Raw genomic sequence first — 21,979 nt, 5'->3', positions numbered from 1 at the left:
TGCACATATACATGGCAAACATTCAATGCCAGAGACACACAACATATATGGACAGACACACAGAGGCTATTTAACTTTCCAGCTTCATGACAATATGCTTCTCAAATTCCGGCCACCAGGGGAGCTGTCGCTTCACTGTCCACTTGTGACACTGACGGAGTACTTCCTCATTCTTTTACATGCTGCTGGAGAGTTTTATGGTGTTGTAAATTAGTTAAATTAGCCTCCCCGCATAAGTGGTACCTAAATTTCCTACTTGATAGATGCAACTGTCTTTCGAGCTGCATAGGTCGACAGCAAGCTAGGCAAATGGTTGGGAGCTTACTCCAACCCAGTCAGTAGCTGACTCCCAACCAGCTGTGCCACAACATTTGTTGTTGCCGAATTTATATACCGCTGTTCTCAGGATTTTAAAAGCTACCTTTATATTTCAAGATGTGGACAAGGGTTGGAATAGGGACTCTAGAATCCTAGAGTTGGAAGAGACCTGGTGGGCCATCCAGTCCAACCCCATTCTGCCAAGAAGCAGGACAATCACATTCAAAGCACCCCCGACAGATGGCCATCCAGCCTCTACTTCAAAGCCTCCAAAGAAGAAGCCTCCACCACATTCTGGGGCAGAGAGTTCCACTGCTGAACATCTCTCACAGTTAGGAACCTACAGCACCCAAAACAGTGTTCCTGGGGCATGCACAAATTCAGCCAGACCGCTTCTTCTGCATCTTATCTGCTTGCCCTTTCCAAAGTTTTATCTCTCTCTGCTGCCGCTGCTGTTTTTAATTAAACACTCTGGAGCAGACTTTTTCTATCAAGTGACCTTGATGACAAATTTTATTTCTTGTCCCGTTCCAGGGTTACCAAACTATATGCAAACAATATTTATTTATTTATACAATATATTATTTTATTACCATGTATAGCAAAATTAAAAGAATATCTGAGGCAGGGTGGACAAACAATCACACCGCTGCCACCAATATAGCGAAACTAAAGGCTGACCCTATGTTATATATACAAGTGACCGAATGTTCTTGGTAGTATTAGCCGCCGCCACCTCAGAATTACTGGCCTGAGGAACCAAAGGTGTGAATGTGTTTTAGGTAAGGGGTGTTTGAGCTCTTGATCTTCCATGGCTTCCTCACTAGCTGACTGGGCTCTAAAATGGTTTGACAGAATGAGTTCTGAGGAAACGTATAGATTGAGGCATACACCAGTTAAAAGTTAACTAGAAAGAGTTTATTGAACTTTATATTAACAACAACTCATAGAAATGAGTGGTACAGAAGCGTGATTCAGTTGCAGAAACTTGGTTACTTAAACTAATAGTTCCCCTGACAGAAAAGCTTTTACCAACTGTGAGACTCCTTAACCATACTGTTCTATCTTTAGACACAGTATCACTGGAGAACAGATCCCCTATCTGTCTCCACCACAGGATAGTAAGCTCTGGAGACAAATCTTTCTTTTACTGGCTCTCAACACACAGTAAAATACTAGCCTGTTGTCTCAGCCTATTTCCCTAAACCTAAAGCTCACTAAAAGCTCTTCCCTTTCTGTCAGATCCCTGCTGTAACTTCCTATCTAAAAATCACAACCTTCTCTGTCTCAAGTCAAGACCCTTCTTTCCCTGTCAAAATCTGGCAGCTTATTTTCCCTCTCTAAACTGACTCCTCTCCCCAATTGCTATACCCAATCAGGAGTCAGCTTGACTCCTCCTCCTGTCCTGCCTGCCAGCCAAGATGACAGCCACTGTCATGTAGGCCTCGGCCTAGTCGACTGAAAGGTAGTTTTCATTACACCATGGCACAATATTAGTATTATATATTACTATATTGCACTATACCATTATACTGTAATATCATTAATAATATTACATGTAATATAAAATATATAATTATAATGTATTATTAATATTAATTCAGGAGGCAGGATTAGAATGCCGCTCTTGGCAACAGCAAACATTCATAAACTGGGAGCAAAAACCCGCGAAATGGCAAGTCAGCAAAAAGCGAATCGCGAAGTAGCGAGGGAACATTGTTTTTTGATTATGATGTTTTTGTTATTGCTGGACTGTGGATCATTTTATATTGTGTCTTGAATTTTGAACCTTGTTCTTTCTATGTTGTACACCGCTGTGAGTCGCCCCCGGGCTGAGAACAGCGGTATATAAGCAAAGTAAATAAATAAATGAATAAACATTGTAATATGTAAATACAATATATTATATTATACCATAGCACAATATTAGTATTATATATTACTATATTGCACTATACCATTGTACTGTAATATCGTTAATAATATTACGCGTAATATAAAATATAGTATTATAATATTGTATTACTATTAATATTAATCCAGGAGGCCGGATTAGAACGCCGCTCAGGGCAACGGCAACCATTCATAAACTGAGAGGCAAAAACCCGCGAAACCGAGTCCGCGAAAAGTAGCGAGAGAACATTGTAGTACCAGGGGTTTTTTTGTGTCAGGAGCGACTTGAGAAACTGGAAGTCACTTCTGGTATGATAGAATTGACCATCTGCAAGGATGTTGCCCAGGGAAAGCCCAGAAGTTTTGATATTTTACCATCTTCATGAGAGGCTTCTCTCATGTCCCTGCACAGGGAGCTGGAGCTGACAGAGGAAGCTCTTCCACACTCTCCCCAGATTCGTATTTGTGCCCCGTTGGTCTTCAGTCCTGCTGGCTCAAGGGTTTAATTGCTGGTCCTCTACATCAGTCACACCAAGGGGGGTGTTGCTGGTTTCTCAGCTTTTCTTTGGCTTCCCTGTGTTTCCATTCTGTTACACCCTGCATTGCGGCCTCCATTCTAAACTGCCACCCATGCTTTGCAGCTCTTACCTTGTCCAAAAGTGTCCTTTCACAGTCCTGGTTCTCATCGTTGGTAGAAAGGGCCTTTGGTGGTTGCTGGTGGCTGGTTCCCTAGAGCGCCACATGGTCTTTCCAGGCAGATCTCCATCTTGTGACTGCGGGTCTACGTTGAGCAACTATTGTGTGTCCTTGGCCAAACAGCGTCTCTAATAGCGACTCACCCCTTCCCTGCTCTGTCTTCCAGGTATCACTCTCTTCTTGAACTGGGGGAGAAGCGCAAAGCCATGCTGGAGAAGAGCTGCAAGAAGTTCATGCTCTTCCGTGAGGCCAACGAGCTCCAGCAGTGGATCAACGAGAAGGAGACGGCACTCACCAACGAGGAAGTCGGGGCCGACTTGGAGCAGGTGGAGGTCCTGCAGAAGAAGTTTGACGACTTCCAGAAAGTGAGTGTTAGAATGAGGAGACTTGGGAAGCAACAGAGTTTGAATTACAGGATCTCCAAACATATTCCCCCCTCGGTCCAGAAGAGGGCAACAAATTAGCAGCAGCAAATGTGGCGAGAGATGTGTGGGCCGGCCTCTCAGGATTTTGCCGGAGTATCGCCTCAAATTTGACTTACTTACTTACGAGGGTTGAATGAAAAGTAATGCCTCCACCTTCGTAACTCATCAGCAGATGGCAATACTGGTATGCAGCAGGTACTGGCTTGTTCAGTAGACTCTCCTCTACAGTTCCATTTTGACAGGAAGCCTTAGTATTGAATGGTTGTGTTGTTAAAGTGCAAAGTATGGAACCCTGCACAGACGGTCGGTCAACGCGACTTAAGCAACGTGCAGTCATTGAATTCTTGACAGCAGAAGGTGTCACTCCAAAGGAAATTAATCAGAGAATGCAAGCTGTTTATGGTGATTGTATTGATGTGAGTACTGTGCGTTGTTGCACAAGTAAATGTAAAGATATTGAGGTGGGAACATTTGACTTGCATGACAATGAGTTGGATATCCTGTGACAGCAACCACCGAGTTTCACAAGCAAAAGGTTGACAGATTGATTCAGGATGATTGTTGTATCACTCAGAGAGAAATTGCAAACATAATCCAGCATTTCACAAGAAGGTGTGGGTCACATTATTGTTTTGCTTGGCTATCGGAAGATCTATGCACGTTGGTGTACCCAGGATGAGAGAACTGTAATACTCTGGTTGTGGAAACAGAGTGTCGACTTCTTCTGTGACAGCTTCAGAAAACTTGTTCAGCGTTGGCAGAAATGTATCCAATTGTCTGGTGATTATGTGGGAAAGTGATTTGTGGAAGTTAAAGAGCACATTCTAAGGATTATTTCTGCGTTTGATTTATTAAAATGTTTCCTTCCAAACCCAAGTAACGAAGGTGGAGGCATTACTTTTCATTCAACCCTCATACTTAATTACATAGGCGATCCCTCGTAGCTCTAGGATGATTGTCTTCCAGATGTGGTGTCTTTGTGGTGGGTCTGTATGTGGTTGTGGAGCCCCATTTTTGATCCGCATGTTCTCCCGTAGTGAGGACATTAGTTTCCAGAAGGAAGGCAGTCCTGGTCAGGATTGGCTTGACATGCCTTCCACTTGGCACGTTTCTCCCTTTCGTCTTCCATTCGTGCCTCTTCGAATTCTGCAGCACTGCTGGTCACAGCTGACCTCCAGTTAAAGTGCTCAAGGGCCAGGGCTTCCCAGTTCTCGGTGTCTATGCCACAGTTTTTGAGGTTGGCTTTAAGCCGATCTTTCAGTCTCTTTTCCTATCTACCAACATTACATTTCCTGTTCTTGCACTGGATGTAGAGTAACCGCTTTGGAAGACGGTGGTCAGGCATTCGGACAAATTTGGCTATTCAGGTTCTGATTGGACTGAATTCAGTCCAATTTCAGAGTAGGCTTGCGCAACCTATGGCCTGTGGTTCGAATGCGTTCCAGGATACCTATCCTTGTGGCCCAATACAAAATCATGAACTGACCTCTTGGTAACCTTATTTTTTGGTTCTTGAGCACAATATCCGTAGTCAACGAATGGACCAAATTGAATAACCAGAATATGTTGCATCCACTGCAGTCAAAAAAGGGGGTCAGAAATCTGTGTCGCTTGCCATCTGGGTTTCCATACAAAGCATTTTTCCTGTTCTTTCCAGGATCTGAAGGCCAATGAGTCCCGACTGAAAGACATCAACAAAGTGGCCAACGACCTGGAATCTGAGGGCCTCATGGCCGAAGAAGTGCAGGCCGTGCAGCAGCAGGTCGGTTCCCGCTTAGGTCTCCTCCTCTTTTCCCTCGTGTAATTTTTGGAAAATAGATGTTTTCAAAGATGAATTCAATGAATCAATACTATGTAGCTCCTCAGAAAGAGAGAAAGTTTTGATAAGTTATCAGAAGCCTGATGGAAAAATTGGGAGCTTTTGTGTTGGTTATGTTATGGAGATATGAAATCAATTTTGAGACTGGTTTCAACTTCATCAGAGGCAGAGCTGAATTTTGCTTGCCTTTTCCTCTTCTCAGAAAGTCTTGTGGCTCTTAAACAGAAATAAAGACCATTGTTCTCTTCTTTTTTGCAGGAGGTGTATGGAGCAATGCCACGGGTAAGTCCTCTCTACATCATTCAGAAATGGATGTTTAGAAAGCACCTCTTTGAAACTACAGACCCTATTAAACTGCCATATAATCTGGTCCAAAGCAAATAAACCTTGTCTTGTTTGCAATGCATGGCATTGTGATTTCTCAGCCTTGGTTATTTGACTGAGGAAGGAAATGCAACACCTTTTTGAAGAATTAACCTTCATGCTCTTCAAATGAGGGCTTCGGAAGCTTCAGGCAGTGGTTCAGCTTCAGATTTTTCTGTCAATTTTTTCCCAAACAGGATGAAACGGACTCCAAGACAGCATCTCCTTGGAAGGTAGGAACCTCCTGATGGGTTGAGAAGCTTGTTTTGAATTGTGACTGTCGGGATGAGTGTTGCTTTAATGCTGACCTTTCAATCAATATCTCTGTATTCAATAATGATTACAAAAGTTCCTAAATAAATGCATACATGAAGATCAACCAGACTTTCTTCCTAAAACACAAATTTGGAACTATCTGAGCGTTGTCTTGGACAAAGCAGAAATTCTTGGGCACAACAGAAAAGGAACACTAGCATTCATAGATACAGAAAAAGCATTTGATAATTTTAGTTGGGATTTCCTTTTATTTGCAATACCATGCTTGCCTTTCATTCACTTCTCCTTCTTTTGCAGTCTGCCCGGATGATGGTGCACACCGTGGCAACCTTTAACTCCATCAAGGTCAGTCTATCATGTTTTTTGCTAGAAAGTTCCAGGGATGCTGGTAGTCTTCCCCAAACTGGTTCCCTCCAGATTTATTTATTTATAGTATTTATATTCCACCCATCTCAGGGCAGATAACAATGCACATATACATGGCAAACATTCAGTGCCATAGACACACAACATATATAGAAACACACAGAGGCTATTTAACTTTCCAGCTTCATAAGGACATGCTTTTTGAATTCCGGCCACCAGGGGAGCTGTTGCTTTACCATCCACTTGTGACTCTGACGTAGTTCTTCCTCATTCTTTTGCACGCTGCTGGAGAGTTTTATGGCATCGTAAATTAGTTAAATTAGCCTCCCCTCATAAGCGGTACCTCATAAGCGGTACTCGCTTAGGGCTAGCCGTGGCTGACGCGTCACATTCCTCCTCGCCGCGTCAGGGCTCCGAGCAAGGAGAGGAGAGGAGAGGAGAGGAGAGGAGAGGAGAGGAGAGGAGCGGGCGGAGGGCCAGCCTCTGGCCCGGGTCTCTCTCTTGCGGCCACCGCCGGGAGGATGCGCCACCCCCCCCCCCCCAGGCTCGAAGAGGCGGACGCCGGAGACGATGAGGGAGCTGCCCCGTCGGCTCCTCTTCCTGGCTTCCTGCTTCCTTCTCGGCAGCTTACTCAGACCTCACTGCCTCTGAGGATGCTTGCCATAGATGCAGGCGAAATGTCAGGAGAAATGCCTCTAGAACATGGCCCTATAGCCCGAAAAAACCTACAAGAACCTAGGTACCTAAATTTCCTACGTGACAGACGAACTGTCTTTTGGGCTGCAAAGGTCGACAGCAAGTTAGACAAATGGTCAGGCGCTTACTCCGAAACGGGCTGGCTTCGAACTCATGATCTTTCAGTCAGTAGTGATTTTAATGCAACTGACTCCCAGCCAGCTGCGCCACAACTCAGTCTGTTGGTCTCTGACAGGATAGACTCTTGTAATGCTATTTCAGGCTTTTCTTCCTCTGGTACAGCTTATAAAATAAATAATAATAAAACTTTATGTATATACTGCCATATCTCCCCTAGCTTCCTTAATGGCTTCAATTTTGGCTTTATTGTCATATGTCTGGTGGGAGCAGAGTATTTATTTACTCATAGTAGGGCTGCTTGGTTTTCCTTTAGACGTACAAATATTATTTCCATCTCAGTTTGTAGGGAACCCTCCAGATAGGTGCTAGTAGTAGTAGTAGTAGTAGTGCAATAAAAACAACAGCTTCGTGGTTTAAACTCTGAATATGTTTTAATAGATTTTAACTGAATGTTTAAATACTGTTTATATTTGATTCTGTTGTAATGTTTGCGTATATGTGTATTCTTCATCTTGGTCTCTGTGAAATTGCACAGATGGTATTTCTAAAGAACTTGAAGCGCCTTTGGGCAATTTGTTGGTCAGTTGGGGGCTTGATGCCTTTCTCTCTCTTCTCCCGCCCTCCAGGAACTGAACGAACGCTGGCGCTCCCTGCAGCAGTTGGCGGAAGAACGAAGCCAACTTTTGGGAAGCGCCCACGAGGTCCAGAGGTTCCACAGGTCAGCCTCATCACTGCATTTCTGACTCACAGCAACCCTAAAGCAAACCTATTGCATAGTTTCCTTGGCAAGATTTGTTCAGAAGGGGTTTGCCTAATAATAATAATAATACTTTATTTATATACTGCTCCATCTTCCCGAGGGGACTCAGAGCGGTTCCCAGGTAACATCACAAAACATACGAGTAAAAAACAACATAACCATAAGATTAACAAAACAAAATATAAGCATAAAGATTGTCACCATAGCACACATATATTAAAAGTAATCCTGCCTATTCAAGGCAATTAAAAAATTTAGAAGGCCAGGCCAAGATTTGTGCAAGCCCAAAAATTCAAGGGGGCCCGGGAATTAAGTGCAATGCTATGGCAGGCAACAATAATATTAGGTACGGGTATTAGGTATTAGGCTGATCATTAACAATAATAATTCATTAGCAACAATAATATTAGGAACAGGTCTGTGGCTGTTCATTAACAATAATAATTCATTAGCAACAATAATATTAGGTACGGGTCTGTGGCCTTTGCCTTCCTCTGCCTAAATTAACCCAATGTATTTAAAACTCCAAATTCTGCCAAGACTTCCTCTCCTTCCTTCCATCCATCCATCCATAGAATCATAGAGTTGGAAGAGACCTCATGGGCCATCCAGTCCAACCCCATTCTGCCAAGAAGCAGGACAATCACATTCAAAGCACACCTGGCAGATGGCCATCCAGCCTCTGTTTAAAAGCCTCCATAGAAGGAGCCTCCACCACACTTCGGGGCAGAGAGTTCCACTGCTGAACAGCTCTCACAGTCAGGAAGTTCTTCCTCATGTCCAGATGGAATCTCCTTTCTTTCCTGTAGTTTAAAGCCATTGCTCCATTGGGTCCTAGTCTCCAGGGTAGCAGAAAACAAGCTTGCTCCCTCTTCCCTATGACTTCCTCTCACATATTTATATATGTGCCCTCTCAGTCTTCTCTTCTGAAGGCTAAACATGCCCAACTCTTTAAGCCACTTCTCATAGGGCTTGTTCTCCAGACCCTTGATCATTTTAGCTGCCCTCCTCTGGACACACTCCACATTCCCTTTCTTTTACACAGTGCTTAGTTATCTTTCCATAGAGATCAGGATAGATCTCCATTGAGGAGAGTCACTTGGAGAGACAGAACCGTGACCCATTCAAGGACAGACAGCCAAGCAGGTTGCCTTACGACCAAGAAATAAGAATAGGGGAATGAGCAGCAGGAATAATATCTTCATGCTGTTCCTTCTGTGGCATAACCCTTGAATCCACTTTTCGTTTGCTGACATGTTTTGGCCCCTAACCTGCTTTGCAGAGATGCCGATGAAACCAAGGAGTGGATTGAGGAAAAGAACCAGGCCCTCAACACAGACAACTATGGGCACGACCTGGCCAGCGTGCAGGCCCTGCAGCGGAAGCACGAGGGCTTCGAGAGGGACCTGGCGGCTCTTGGTGACAAGGTAAGGACATCCAGAGGAGTTGGAGGCTTCTCTTGAGAACCCCAAAGTTCTTCCTTTTTGCTCAATCCTCTTTTTCTCTCCTTCCAGGTGAACTCCCTGGGAGAAACTGCCGAGCGCCTGATCCAGTCTCACCCTGAAGCTTCTGAAGATCTCCAAGAGAAGTGCACGGAGCTGAACCAAGCCTGGAACAGCCTGGGGAAGCGCGCCAACCAGCGCAAGGAGAAGCTTGGGGACTCCCATGACCTGCAGCGCTTCCTCAGCGACTTCAGGTGGGGTTTCTTTCCTTCCTTTTTGGGGTTGGGTGAGCTTTGAATCCCGTATTCTGCCAGCCCTGTAAGTCTATGTGTCATGAATACTTTTTGAACCTCAACAGTCACTAATAATAATAATAATAATAATAATAATAATAATAATAATAATAAATTTTGTCGTGACAGCAGCGACTTGAGAAACTGCAAGTCGCTTCTGGTGGTGAAGAAGAAGAAATAATAATAATAATCTTTATCTATACCCGGCCACCATCTCCCCGATGGGGACCCGGGGCAGCTTACATGAGGCCAAGCCCAAACAACAAATTACAACTGAGTAAAACCGAAAATGCAAACCGAAAATGCAAACAATAAACAACAACATGATAATTACATAAAACATGTGAATACATAACAATATAAAATTACAATAAGCACAATCACAATGACAATGGGCAGGGTACATGTAATAATTAAAAGAAAAATGAATTAAAAACTTATTTTTTTATCGTGTCAGTGCAACCAGTCGATTATATTACATTTCTAACAGAACAAAGCAAAAAGCCCCCAAAAAAACCAGAAAGATACAAAATTTGTGAGTTTGGTAGTTGATTAAATGTCCTTTGACCAGTATCTGGCCACTTGGAGTGCCTCTGGGGTGGCCGCAAGAAGGTCCTCCATCGTGCATGTGGCAGGGCTCAGGGTGCATTGCAGCAGGTGGTCAGTGGTTTGCTCTTCTCCACACTCGCATGTCGAGGATTCCACTTTGTAGCCCCATTTCTGAAGGTTGGCTCTGCATCTCGTGGTGCCAGAGCGCAGTCTGTTCAGCGCCTTCCAAGTCACCCTGTGTGCCCAGGGGGGAGTCTCTCATTTGGTATTAGCCATTGGTTGAGGTTCTGGGTTTGAGCCTGCCACTTTTGGACTCTCACTTGCTGAGGTGTTCCGGCAAGTGTCTCTGTAGATCTTAGAAAACTATTTAAAAACTAATTAAAAACTCGGATGAGATAAAAAAGAAGCAGGTTATTTGCGGAGGAGGGCTCATTATAGCGGGGGTTGTGGAATCAAGCTTTCCCACAAAGGGGGGACGGACGTTGTGAAGGAGTCGTTATTAAACTGCTGCCACCAATTGTAACGATGACCGTTTTAATGCCACCGAATACCACCAATTGTGAAGGTGCACGTGGTAAAGCACCCACTGCCACCTTATCTATGAGGGAAGCCGGGCAACGATCAATATCAGCCTAGGAACTATTTTATAAAGGGACTGTTTCTGGCTGACTTTATTATTTCAGGCTGTTCAACTTAGAATAAACTGTATCAGGCAAGGCTTGAGGAAAAAGTAACAAGTTTATTCTAACAGGAGTATAACAATGTATAACTGTTCTTCAAAAGAGGCATAAATCTTGATGGTTACATTGGAAAGGTTTCGTGAGTAAACTCAGGCAAACACTTCATAAAGTTTCACAGCTGGCACAACAGGCTTAAACCCAGCCAAACCTTGATTCTTAATTCAGAATCAACAACCCCCTGTACCAGGTCCTTCTCTGCAACCACTTTGGTCACCAATTGATTCCCTGAATCTCCAAGAGATTCAGTTTTTCCCTATAGCACACTGGCTACAGACACATTCCCTGAATCTCCACCCAAAAGATTCAGTGTTTTCTCAGCAGCTCTCCAGCCACTGACTGACTTTTTAAAACACAGATGCCTCCTGAAGAGGCGGTTGGCTCCGCCCCTGTTGCTATGGCAACTCAGCTAACGCCAAGCCACTCCCACAAAACATAACCTCCCATACTTACCATCCCTAAACCATTGTCCAAACTACACATAACCAAAGGAATAAAACTTACACATCGTCACAGACGTATACTCCAATGACAGAATGTTGAGGCTAAACAATAGTGTGAGATTGTATACCTATTCACCATTTACTCAGCATTCACTCAGCATTCACATGCATACGCACCACCTTCTGCATTCAGGCCATCTTGGAAAGAGCCTGTGGGTGGACAGGCTCTGCATTCCCCACACATTTATTTCCAAGAGGAAAGAGTCTTGTGTAGCAATGTTTCCTGACGTTGTGAATTGATTGACAACTTGTTCTCCAGCTAAGACTTTCTGATGCTCCATCAGTTTTGGACAGATGATTTATTTATTTATTTCTATGCCGCTCTTATCACTCCGAAGGGGACTCAGAGCGGCTTAGAAGATATATATACATACAATATATTATATTATTAGCATAGTACAATATCAGTATTACATCGATATAAATAAAAACGTAATATTCGTTTGTGGGATTAACATAACTTAAAACCACTGAACCAATTGACATCAAATTTGGACATAATACACCTATCAGTCCAATAATAATAATAATAATAATAATAATAATAATAATAATAATCTTCAATCTTGGAGGACCATCATACTCGCTTGGGAAGTGTTTGACTTGTGATTTTGTGATACGAAATCCAGCATATAGATCTCGTTTGCTGTAACATACTGTGGATTGGTGTCAGTAATAATAATAATAATAATAATAAAGTGCTGGCTTTGACCTATAAAGTCCTGAACAGTTCTGGCCCAATTTACTTGTCCGAATGTATATCCTGCTATGATCCACCTAGGACCCTAAGATCATCTTGTGAGACCCTGCTCATTGTTCCCCCATTGTCACAATCACGTCTGGCGGGGACAAGGGACAGGGCCTTTTCTGTGGTGGCCCCTCGGCTATGGAACTCCCTCCCAAGTGAAATTAGATCTGCTGCATCCCTCTTGACCTTCTGGAAACAAGTCAAATCCTGGCTATGGGATGGGATCAGGCCTTTGTAGATTAGGCTGACTTGCTGACATATAGAACTGATGGACTGCCCTTGGATGATGATTTAAACCGGTGACCACTGATTGATTGATTGTTTTTATCCTGCTTTATATTGTTTTATACTGTTTATACTGTTTTATATTATTATTATATTGCCGTTAAATTGTGTATCTATGCTTTTGATGTGGGCGCCATGAGTCCCTCTGCGGAGGTTGAGATAGGACGGGATATAAAAGCCTGAAATAAATAAATAAATTATATTATATTATATTATATTATTATTAGCACAGTGCAGGAGACAAGGTGGAACTGTCTTCCTGGCCCCCTCTCTTCACTCTGGTCCCAATCTTCTTTTAGACCTCAACCTTCTTAGGATAGTGTCTCCAGTCTTGCCAAGCCTTCATAAGCCCTTAGCCAGCCCCCAATCATACAGTTTCATCCATCCATCCTCTCATGACATATGGACTCCAAGCCCATGTTGGTCTGTGTCTGTGCAGGGACCTGATGTCGTGGATCAACGGCATCCGTGGCCTAGTGTCTTCAGATGAACTCGCCAAGGATGTGACTGGAGCAGAGGCCTTATTGGAGCGACACCAAGTATGTAAACATTACAGCAGTCGGATCCTGTCTCTCTTTGTGATAGCAGTGATAAACGCATCTTGTTTGGGATCGGCGTTACTTTAATCCGGCCCCTCCCTCTCCCCCTGTTATAGGAACATCGCACTGAGATCGATGCCAGGGCTGGCACCTTCCAGGCATTTGAACAGTTTGGGCAGCAGCTCTTGGCCCACGGCCACTACGCCAGTCCAGAAATCAAGGAGAAGCTGGACATCCTGGATGAAGAGCGGGCTGACCTAGAAAAGGCTTGGGTCCAGCGCCGAATGATGTTGGATCAGTGCCTGGAATTGCAGGTATGTGCGTCCAGTCGCATCCCTTCCTTTTCAGGTCTGTGCTTTACATCTGAAGCCATAACTCATGTTTGTAACTGAGTTCCAAGGCAAGCTTTTGATAAGTAAGGGCAAACAACCTGTGCCAGGATCATTCCCTTCTTCGTTGTGGTCTCTGTGAAATTGCACATACCAAAGACCGGCAGGAAAGTGTCACATCCGCTTTGTCTGGATTGGTTCTGGTTGTCTTTTCTGCCTTTGCCCGCAGCAGGGTCACTTTCCCTTGTTCCTCAGTTTTTACTGATTTTTTTCCCTATTTTGCCTTTTAATTCTGCCTTTCAAAATATTTCCATTCTTTTCCAACTTTGGCTTCATATCAAGGAGTGATGGGTTCTCTGAGGCTCTGTTTCATCCTTTCCATGGGATCACCACAGGGTGGTATAGTCTAATCTCTGTACTTGTTTTGCTTGTTTTCTCTCCAGCTCTTCCACAGGGACTGTGAGCAGGCCGAGAACTGGATGGCGGCCCGTGAGGCTTTCCTCAACACCGAAGACAAAGGGGATTCCTTGGACAGCGTGGAGGCCCTCATCAAGAAGCACGAGGACTTCGACAAGGCCATCAACGTTCAGGTGAGAGAAGGGGTTCCAGTTGGGCAGAAAGATGCCAGACGGCACCTATTGTGTTGCAGTGCAGCTTCCTTCCCAGTGTGACTGTTTCTCGTGAAGTGGATGTCTCATAATGTCTGTAGAATTAGCTAACATGCAAGCCATAGATCACCAGAGGTCTGTCTGGTCTAGTCTTCTAGCCAAGCTGTTGCTTATGGGCAGCTGTCCAGCTAAACACCAGTGCGGCTGCACCCTCCATCTTGGATTTGCAGCATGGTTTCCCAAAATAACATGCAGATGGATCTGGATTCTAGACTCAAGTTCTCATGTTTCCCAAGGCAGCATGCAGATAGATCTGGAATGTAGACCAAGTTCTGGATGATAGACCCAAGTTCTCATGTTCCCAAGGCAACTTGCAGATAGATCTGGGTTCTAGACCAAGTTCAGGATTGTAGACCAAGTTCTCATGCTTCCCAAGGCAACATGCAGATGGATCTGGATTCTAGACCCAAGTTCACATGCTTCTCAAGGCAACTTGTAGATCTATCTCAATTCTAGACCCAAGTTCTGGATTGTAGACCAAGTTCCGGATTATAGACCAAGTTCTCATGTTTCCCAAGGCAACATGCAGATAGATCTGGGCTTCCCAAGGCAACATGCAGATAGATCTGGAATGTAGACCAAGTTCTGGATGGTAGACCAAGTTCTCATGTTCCCCAAGGCAACATGCAAATGGATCTGGATTGTAGACCAAGTTCTGGATTGTAGACCAAGTGCTCATGCTTCCCAAGGCAATTTGCAGATAGATTTGGATTCTAGACCAAGTTCTCGTGTTTTCCAAGGCAACATGCAGGTGGATCTGGATTCTCGACTAAGTTCTGGATTCTAGTCCAAGTTCTCATGTTTCCCAAGGCAACCTGCAGAAGGATTCTGGACCATGTTCTGTGCTGAGCAGTTTTCTTCCCATTTCCAGAGATACTTTGATTCCTTCACTGAAAAGTGGGCTTAGATCAAATCCTGCTCTATTGTCATACAGCTCTTCACTTGGTGTTTCTGTTTCCAGAAACAACACAAGTTTTCCTTTTGTGTCTTTCCCTTTTGTACAGGAGGAAAAAATAGCAGCCCTCCAGTCCTTTGCTGACCAGCTGATTTCGGCCGATCACTATGCGAAAGGGGTGATTGCCACCAGACGCAATGAGGTCCTGGACAGGTGAGTGGACTGGTGTGGGTTCCGAGAGGGACGTCCACAAGGCCGAGGCTTCTTTGGTGCCTTTTCTCGATGATGGCCCTCTGTGAAGCCTGGGCACTGCTTCCTTTCAGGTGGCGCCGCCTGAAAGCCCAGATGATCGAGAAGCGCTCCAAACTGGGTGAGTCTCAGACCCTGCAGCAGTTCAGCCGAGACGTGGATGAAATCGAGGCGTGGATCAGCGAGAAGCTTCAGACTGCAAGCGACGAGTCTTACAAAGATCCCACCAACATCCAGGTGAGATGGATTCGCCCTCTGTTGCCTTGTCGCTCATCCCAAGGGATATACAAAGAGATAGGCAAGAAGCAGGGCAAATGCTTGTATCTGGTCTCTCCTCAAGCAGGAGAGAATTCAAGGAAGGCAGCATTCCAAAAGGCCATCCAGTTCAACCCCTTCTGCCATGTAGGAACACACAATCAAAGCCCTCCTGACAGATGGCCATCTAGCCTCTGCTGAAAAACCTCCAGAGAAAGAGACTCCACTGGTTTTGGCTCTGGATTGGGGGCCACTCACAGTAGGAATCATAGGAGTTACAACCTAATTTGTGTAGTATTATATGCCCCCGAGTTGGTCCTGGTGCATTTTAGTTCCACCTGCATATTTATTTATTTATTTACGATATTTATATGCTGCCCTTCTCACCCCGAAGGGGACTCAGAGGGGCTTACAAGTAATATGTAAATATAATACAGTATATTATTACCATGGCACAATATTAGTATTATATATTACTATATTGTACTATACCATTATACTGTAATATTATTATTAATATCACATGTAATATAAAATATATAATTATAATATCGTATTATTATTAGCATTATATTGTATTTATTTATTTATGGTATTTATATTCCGCCCTTCTCACCCCGAAGGGGACTCAGAGGGGCTTATAAGTAATATGTAAATATGATACATTATATTATTACCATGGCGCAATATTAGTATTATATATTACTATATTGTACTATACCATTATACTGTAATATTATTAGTAATATTACACGTAATATAAAATATATAATTATAATATTGTATTATTATTAGCATTATATTGTATTTATTTATTTGCAGTATTTATATTCCGCCCTTCTCACCCCGAAGGGATCTCATGGTGGATTACAATGTACACATATATGGCAAACATTCAATGCCAAAGACACACAACAGATATAGACAGACAGTCAGATGCTATTTAACTTTTCTGGCCGCCAGGGGAGCTGTCACTTTCATCGTCCATCTGCGACACTGAGAAGTACTTCCGCATTCCCTGCATGCTTTGCTGGAGTCTTTTTTATGGCCTCATAAATTAGTTAAATTAGCAAAGGTCGACAACAAGCTACACAATTGGTCGGAAGCTCACTCCGACCTGGGCTAGCTTCGAACTCATGACCTTTTGGTTAGAAGTGATCTTAATGCAGCTGACACTCAGCCAGCTGTGCCATATATATACATATAATATCAATATTATATGTATGCACAATATATTATATTATATGTGCTAATAATATAATATAATATAATGTAATGTAATATTATTATATTATATTATATTATATTATATTATATTATATTATATTATATTATTAGCACAGTGCAGGAGACAAGTTGGAACTGTCTTCCTGGCCCCCTTTCTTCACTCTGGTCCCAGAGCAGAAATTGGTGCTGGTGGAGGTGCGTCGACCTGATAACACAGGAGACATATCCAGGTGTAATGTTCACCGTACCACCAAAATAACAAAATGTGGCCTCCCAGCCACACCAAAGCTTGACCCAGTTCTGCTTTGATTTTCAAGGCATAGAACCGAAATAACATTCGTCCCCATCAAAGAAAATCATTCTTGTTTTTAGTTAGGCTAAAGTGCCCGTATTTGGATCAGTATAAAATGCACTGATCTTCTCTTCTCTCTCAATCTGTTTTGTAGCTTTCCAAACTCCTGGTAAGTTTGACTAGCCTTGGTATATGTTTGTCCCTCTGCGCCCATTCTGTGGGCAGGAGGCTCTGTTTGAAGTCCATTTCCATCTCCACTCACCATTTGTTTGGTCGGTTTGGCCTTTTGTTTTGATCACTCCGTGACATTGTTGTACTGATCTCTGACTTTTAACCCTCTGGGTGTAGTTTTCTTCAGTTGTGTGCGTGTGTGTATGTGCAATTGTTCAAAGTATTATATATATTTTTGGCTCTTGCTTTCCTTTTGTAATACCTCATCAGCATCCTGTATTAACGTGTTTGTTTTGCAGCAGTCTTTCTTCTGCATGGTCTGTTTAATTTACTGGTTAATTGCAAGCCCTTTTCTTTTATTTTGGGAGGGGGAAGTACTTGACAAAGAACTAGGTTAGTCTTTCTTCTCCCCCTTTCTACGTTGATGTAGCTCAGTGTTTTCTCTTCCCTGAGTATAACGAAGCAATGGCGCCTTTGAACTTGACACGTGAGCTCCATACTTCTTCTTCACAACTGAATGGGATTCCCTTTGCCACAGTAACAACAACACTTTATTTATCTTCTGCCCTTCTCTCCAAAGGGACTCGGAGCAGATTACAGTATATAAACAGACACAGGCTAATAATAATAATAATAATAATAATAACAACAACAACAACAACAACAACACTTTATTTATATCCCGCTACCATCTCCCCAAGGGACTCGGTGCGGCTTACATGAGGCCAAGCCCAAAATACAACAATACAAGCAATAACAACAATACAAGCAATTTAAAAACAACGAAACAATGAAACAGCACTAGCATTATCAAATGGGACAACACACTTAAAAAACTATGGGTAGGTTGACAGGAGCTAGAACTAACAGTGGGAGCTTATCGATTTGAACAACTAACCTTCATTGCACCACAAGAACTAGTGGTGCTCCTGGGTTAATGTAAAAATGAGTTGAGTAGCTCCTAATAGCTTACTTCTTGGGAGGAGAGCAATGTCCAATCTCGATAAAATAGTAAAGAGTAGAGACATCAGACTGGCAACAAAGATCCACATAGTGAAAGCCATGGTATTCCCTGTAGTAACCTACGGATGTGAGAGCTGGACCTTAGGGAAGGAAGATCGATGCTTTTGAGCTGTGGTGTTGGAGGAAAGTGCTGAGAGTGCCTTGGACTGCGAGAAGATCCAACCAGTCCATCCTCCAGGAAATAAAGCCCGACTGCTCATTGGAGGGAAGGATACTAGAGACAAAGTTGAAGTACTTTGACCACATCATGAGGAGACAGCAAAGCCTAGAGAAGACAATGATGCTGGGGAAAGTGGAAGGTAAAAGGAAGAGGGGCCGACCAAGGGCAAGATGGATGGATGGCATCCTTGAAGTGACTGGACTGACCTTGAAGGAGCTGGGGGTGGTGACGGCCGACAGGGAGCACTGGCGTGGGCTGGCCCATGGGGTCACGAAGAGTCGGAGACGACTGAACGAATGAACAACAAAGCTCCTAATAGTCAATGCTGTTAGTAAGGATAGATGACAGAGAAAAAAAGTCTTGATTTCCGGCCCCAGCAATGGCTCGAAAGCAGGACGAGGGGATGGTAGTTGCCGGAAAAAGCCTGGTTGCTTGTCAGTGAGTCACTGAGGACGAGCGTAAACCGGAATTAGATAGGCTCAAAAGCAGAGAAGGACATTGCAGAAGCAATGACACCTCTCCTGGTAAGCTGCGATTGCCATTTTGGAGATCCTTCCATTTTGGTTAAACCCATTCATAGTGGATTGTTCCTCCTTGCTGGGCAGGTTACGCAACTCCTTTTGTTCTCAAGAGGAAAAGGCTAGTTTCTGAATTAGCTAGAATTGCTGTGTCCACTTCATTACTTAGTCTGTGCTCAACAGAAAAGTCGTGGTGCCAGCTCCATGGCAGAACACATATTTTGCTATTAATACTATTACTGTCTATAGTTATCCGTTGCCTTTCTCCCTATGGGGACTCAAGGCGGCGGCTAACACACTAGACAAGTTTAAAAAGTGCAAGACAGAAGTTTAGAAACAATTAAATAGTAACAGTGTGGAAAAAAACAGAATTAAATACTAATAATAATAATAAGGTCACAGTCCCTCAAACTTGGAGGGCCAGATTATAAATTGAAAAAAACATTAATGAATTCCTATGCACGCTGCAGATATCTTATTTGTAGTGCAAAAAAAAACACTTAAAAAGAAGACAATAATTAAAATGAAGAACAATTTTAACAAATATAAACTTATTAGTATTTCAATGGGAAACGTGGGCCTGCTTTTGGCTGATGAGATAGGATTGTTGTTGTTGTGAGCTTTCAAGTCGTTTCAGACTTAAGTTGATCCTGAGCAAGGGCTGGGTAAACGACCTTGGAGGGCCGTATTTGGCCCCTGGGCCTTAGTTTGAGGACCCCTGCTTTAAATGGTACTTAAACTCATCCTCCCCCCCAGTCCCACCAGAAATACGCAGATTGAGCGCATAAATTCCTCCCTCTTTGAACTAGGCACCTTCTTCTTGCTCCCCCTTATCTCTCTTTTTGGTTGAGAAATAGCCAGCATTCCCAGAACTCAATCCGTTCCTGCTTCTATGTGGGAAAACATGGATTCGAACCCTGCAGCACTGTGGGCAGTCAGCAACCATGGGACTAAGAGTAGCCTCAGCTTTTTGGTTCTTTCTGTCAAATGCTTCACAGCTCCCTCCCCCTGAGAATAACATGGGAGCCATGGGCCACTTGGTTATACGGGTCACTCTTCTCCCTTCAGAGCAAACATCAGAAGCATCAGGCCTTTGAAGCGGAGCTCCATGCCAACGCGGACCGGATCCGCGGCGTCATCGATGTGGGGAACTCTCTCATTGACCGAGGGGCCTGCGCCGGGAGCGAAGACGCGGTGAAGGTGAGTGCTGGACCGAAGTGTTGGGCAATCAGGGTTATTAAGAAAAGACCCTTCTCATGAATGCACAGCAGAGTAACTTATTAGCAGCAGCGTGACCAGGGGCGGCTCGTCCATTACGCGAAGTAAGCGGTCGCAGAACACTTTTTTTTCCAGGGGCGCAGAGGCGCCTCTGTAAATGCCCCTCGACCGCCACTTGAGGAGCGCCCCCTCAGCTCACAACAGCTCTAGCAGTCCGGGGGGAGCCTCGGCTTTCTTGCCTCGCTGCCGGGCGATCCTCTTCCCAAAGGGGCCGGGCCCTTGAGCCTCGCCTAGCCCCTCTCGTTCCTGCTCCACCCGGCCATCAGGTGTGCGAGCAGAGCTGGCGCTCAATCGTTCTCCGCGTTCGATCCCTTCCCCATGACTGGCTCCCTTTCCCGATCCCCGGCGCTCCACCCGCCTCCTCTCCTCTCCCCAATCCGTGGGTGGGCCAAGGTTCCGGAGGCATGTTTGAAGACCCCAGCATGTGCACCAAAAGTCGCCTCTTCTCTTCAGCTGAGTCATTGCATCCATTTAGCCCTTTCAGTGTTTGACTCACATTTTTGAAATTAAAAATACCTATTTAATATTTCTGATAAGAAGTGCATCTTTTTGCCACTGCAGTCCTCGGCATACTTCCCCATGGCTGTATTACACTGGATTTGAGAACCACATTCGGAAGCCCAACTTTGGAGGGCAAACTTTGGCCCTCCAGGAGTTTTGGATTTCAACTCCCACAATTCCTAACAGCCTACCAGCCGATAGGAATTGTGGAAGTTGGAGTCCAAAGCAGCTGGAGGGCCGAAGCATGCCCATATCTGGGCTAGGCTCATAGGACCTCTGTGAATAATAAAATGGCTGTTCTAGATAAGGCATGGGCCAACTTTGTATCAACGCAACCTCCCATTCAATGAATATTTTGGCCAAGTTTTGTGGGACCCTGACTTCCTTCCTGTTCTCGTTTTGACTCTGAATGCCTGCCTTTTCCTTATCCCAGACCCGCTTGGCTGCTCTGGCTGACCAGTGGCAGTTCCTGGTACAGAAATCAGCAGAGAAGAGCCAAAAGCTGAAGGAGGCCAATAAACAACAGAATTTCAACACAGGCATCAAAGACTTCGACTTCTGGCTGTCAGAGGTAGCTAGCTCAGTGTCCTTTGAACGTATTGCTCGTATTGGCTTTTTTTAAAGGCCTGATATAATATAACTCGGGCTGTTAATTGTGAAAGGTTAGGTGTTTTTTTCTCTTTTGTGCACTGGGGTCTTGTTTTCAAAACTGTTTCAGGAACTAAATTTATTCTATATTTATTATTGTTATTTATATTTATTATTTTACTCTATTACTATTATAATTATTAATAATACGTGTATTATTTTACACTATTATTCTTATTATTACATTTATTATTTCCCCCTTCGTGTAGTCTGTGAAAGACGCACATAATGGGTTTTATTCTGCGCATGCGCATTATGTGCGAATTTCACAGACTATCACTCGTGGAAACGCAGTTACAGGTAAGCAACCTGCATTTCCCCTTCGTGTAGTCTGTGAAAGACGCACATCATGTGCAGAATAAAACCCATTATGTGCGAATTTCACAGACTATTGCTCATGGAAACGCAGTTACAGGTAAGCAACCTGCATTAGGGCTGGGCGGTTTCATTCGTTAATTTCGTAATTCGTTATTAATTCGTATTTAAATTAGCTTACGATCCGATATTGAGCCATGCAGGAGCAATTAAAAATCGAAACAAATTTTTCAATTTATTTCGTAATTGTTTTGAAATTGTTTCATAATTGTTTCAAAATTATTTCCGTATGTCTGGTGCAAGTTTTAGAGTTGTTGTTTGTTTTATCAGTGATAAAAAATAAATTATCACACCAACAGTCAACAACAGAGGGAGAGGGAAGCTTCAGAAGTTCCCCCTGTCCCATTTGGAGGGGGTTTTTTTTCATATTGCGCAATTGCGTCCGCCATTAACGAATCGATTCGTAATTGTTTCGTAATTTACGAAATTTCGTATATTTTGAACTTTTTTAAAGAAAAATTTCGGAAGTCTTTTAAAAAACGAAACGCAAAAACCCCCTAAAAACGAATTGAGTTTAGAAACAAATTTTTCCGTGGTTATCCAGCCCTAACCTGCATTTCTC

At 43.7% G+C, this 21,979-nt stretch overlaps 1 protein-coding gene across 8 annotated transcripts in view; it reads left to right on the top strand.

The window, feature by feature from the left end:
- The window catches only part of SPTAN1 (spectrin alpha, non-erythrocytic 1), a 122,132-nt gene that overhangs the window by 72,597 nt on the left and 27,556 nt on the right, over nucleotides 1-21,979 (top strand). For 5 of the 8 annotated variants that reach the window (XM_067471949.1, XM_067471947.1, XM_060757199.2 and 2 more), the window contains 16 exons: nucleotides 3,074-3,272; nucleotides 4,990-5,094; nucleotides 5,410-5,433; nucleotides 5,712-5,747; nucleotides 6,088-6,135; nucleotides 7,599-7,690; nucleotides 9,015-9,159; nucleotides 9,247-9,428; nucleotides 12,729-12,828; nucleotides 12,945-13,142; nucleotides 13,601-13,747; nucleotides 14,830-14,933; nucleotides 15,044-15,206; nucleotides 16,898-16,912; nucleotides 19,684-19,815; nucleotides 20,828-20,965. In XM_067471949.1, the coding sequence (XP_067328050.1) occupies nucleotides 3,074-3,272; nucleotides 4,990-5,094; nucleotides 5,410-5,433; nucleotides 5,712-5,747; nucleotides 6,088-6,135; nucleotides 7,599-7,690; nucleotides 9,015-9,159; nucleotides 9,247-9,428; nucleotides 12,729-12,828; nucleotides 12,945-13,142; nucleotides 13,601-13,747; nucleotides 14,830-14,933; nucleotides 15,044-15,206; nucleotides 16,898-16,912; nucleotides 19,684-19,815; nucleotides 20,828-20,965 (1,828 nt within the window). The remainder of the gene's footprint in view (nucleotides 1-3,073; nucleotides 3,273-4,989; nucleotides 5,095-5,409; nucleotides 5,434-5,711; nucleotides 5,748-6,087; nucleotides 6,136-7,598; nucleotides 7,691-9,014; nucleotides 9,160-9,246; nucleotides 9,429-12,728; nucleotides 12,829-12,944; nucleotides 13,143-13,600; nucleotides 13,748-14,829; nucleotides 14,934-15,043; nucleotides 15,207-16,897; nucleotides 16,913-19,683; nucleotides 19,816-20,827; nucleotides 20,966-21,979) is intronic. The other 3 variants (XM_067471948.1, XM_067471954.1, XM_067471952.1) reach the window with 1 other exon arrangement.

Source organism: Anolis sagrei, chromosome 11, assembly GCF_037176765.1.
Source record: "Anolis sagrei isolate rAnoSag1 chromosome 11, rAnoSag1.mat, whole genome shotgun sequence".
Classification (NCBI taxonomy): domain Eukaryota; kingdom Metazoa; phylum Chordata; class Lepidosauria; order Squamata; family Dactyloidae; genus Anolis; species Anolis sagrei.
This window is presented reverse-complemented; position numbering and strand designations above follow the sequence as displayed.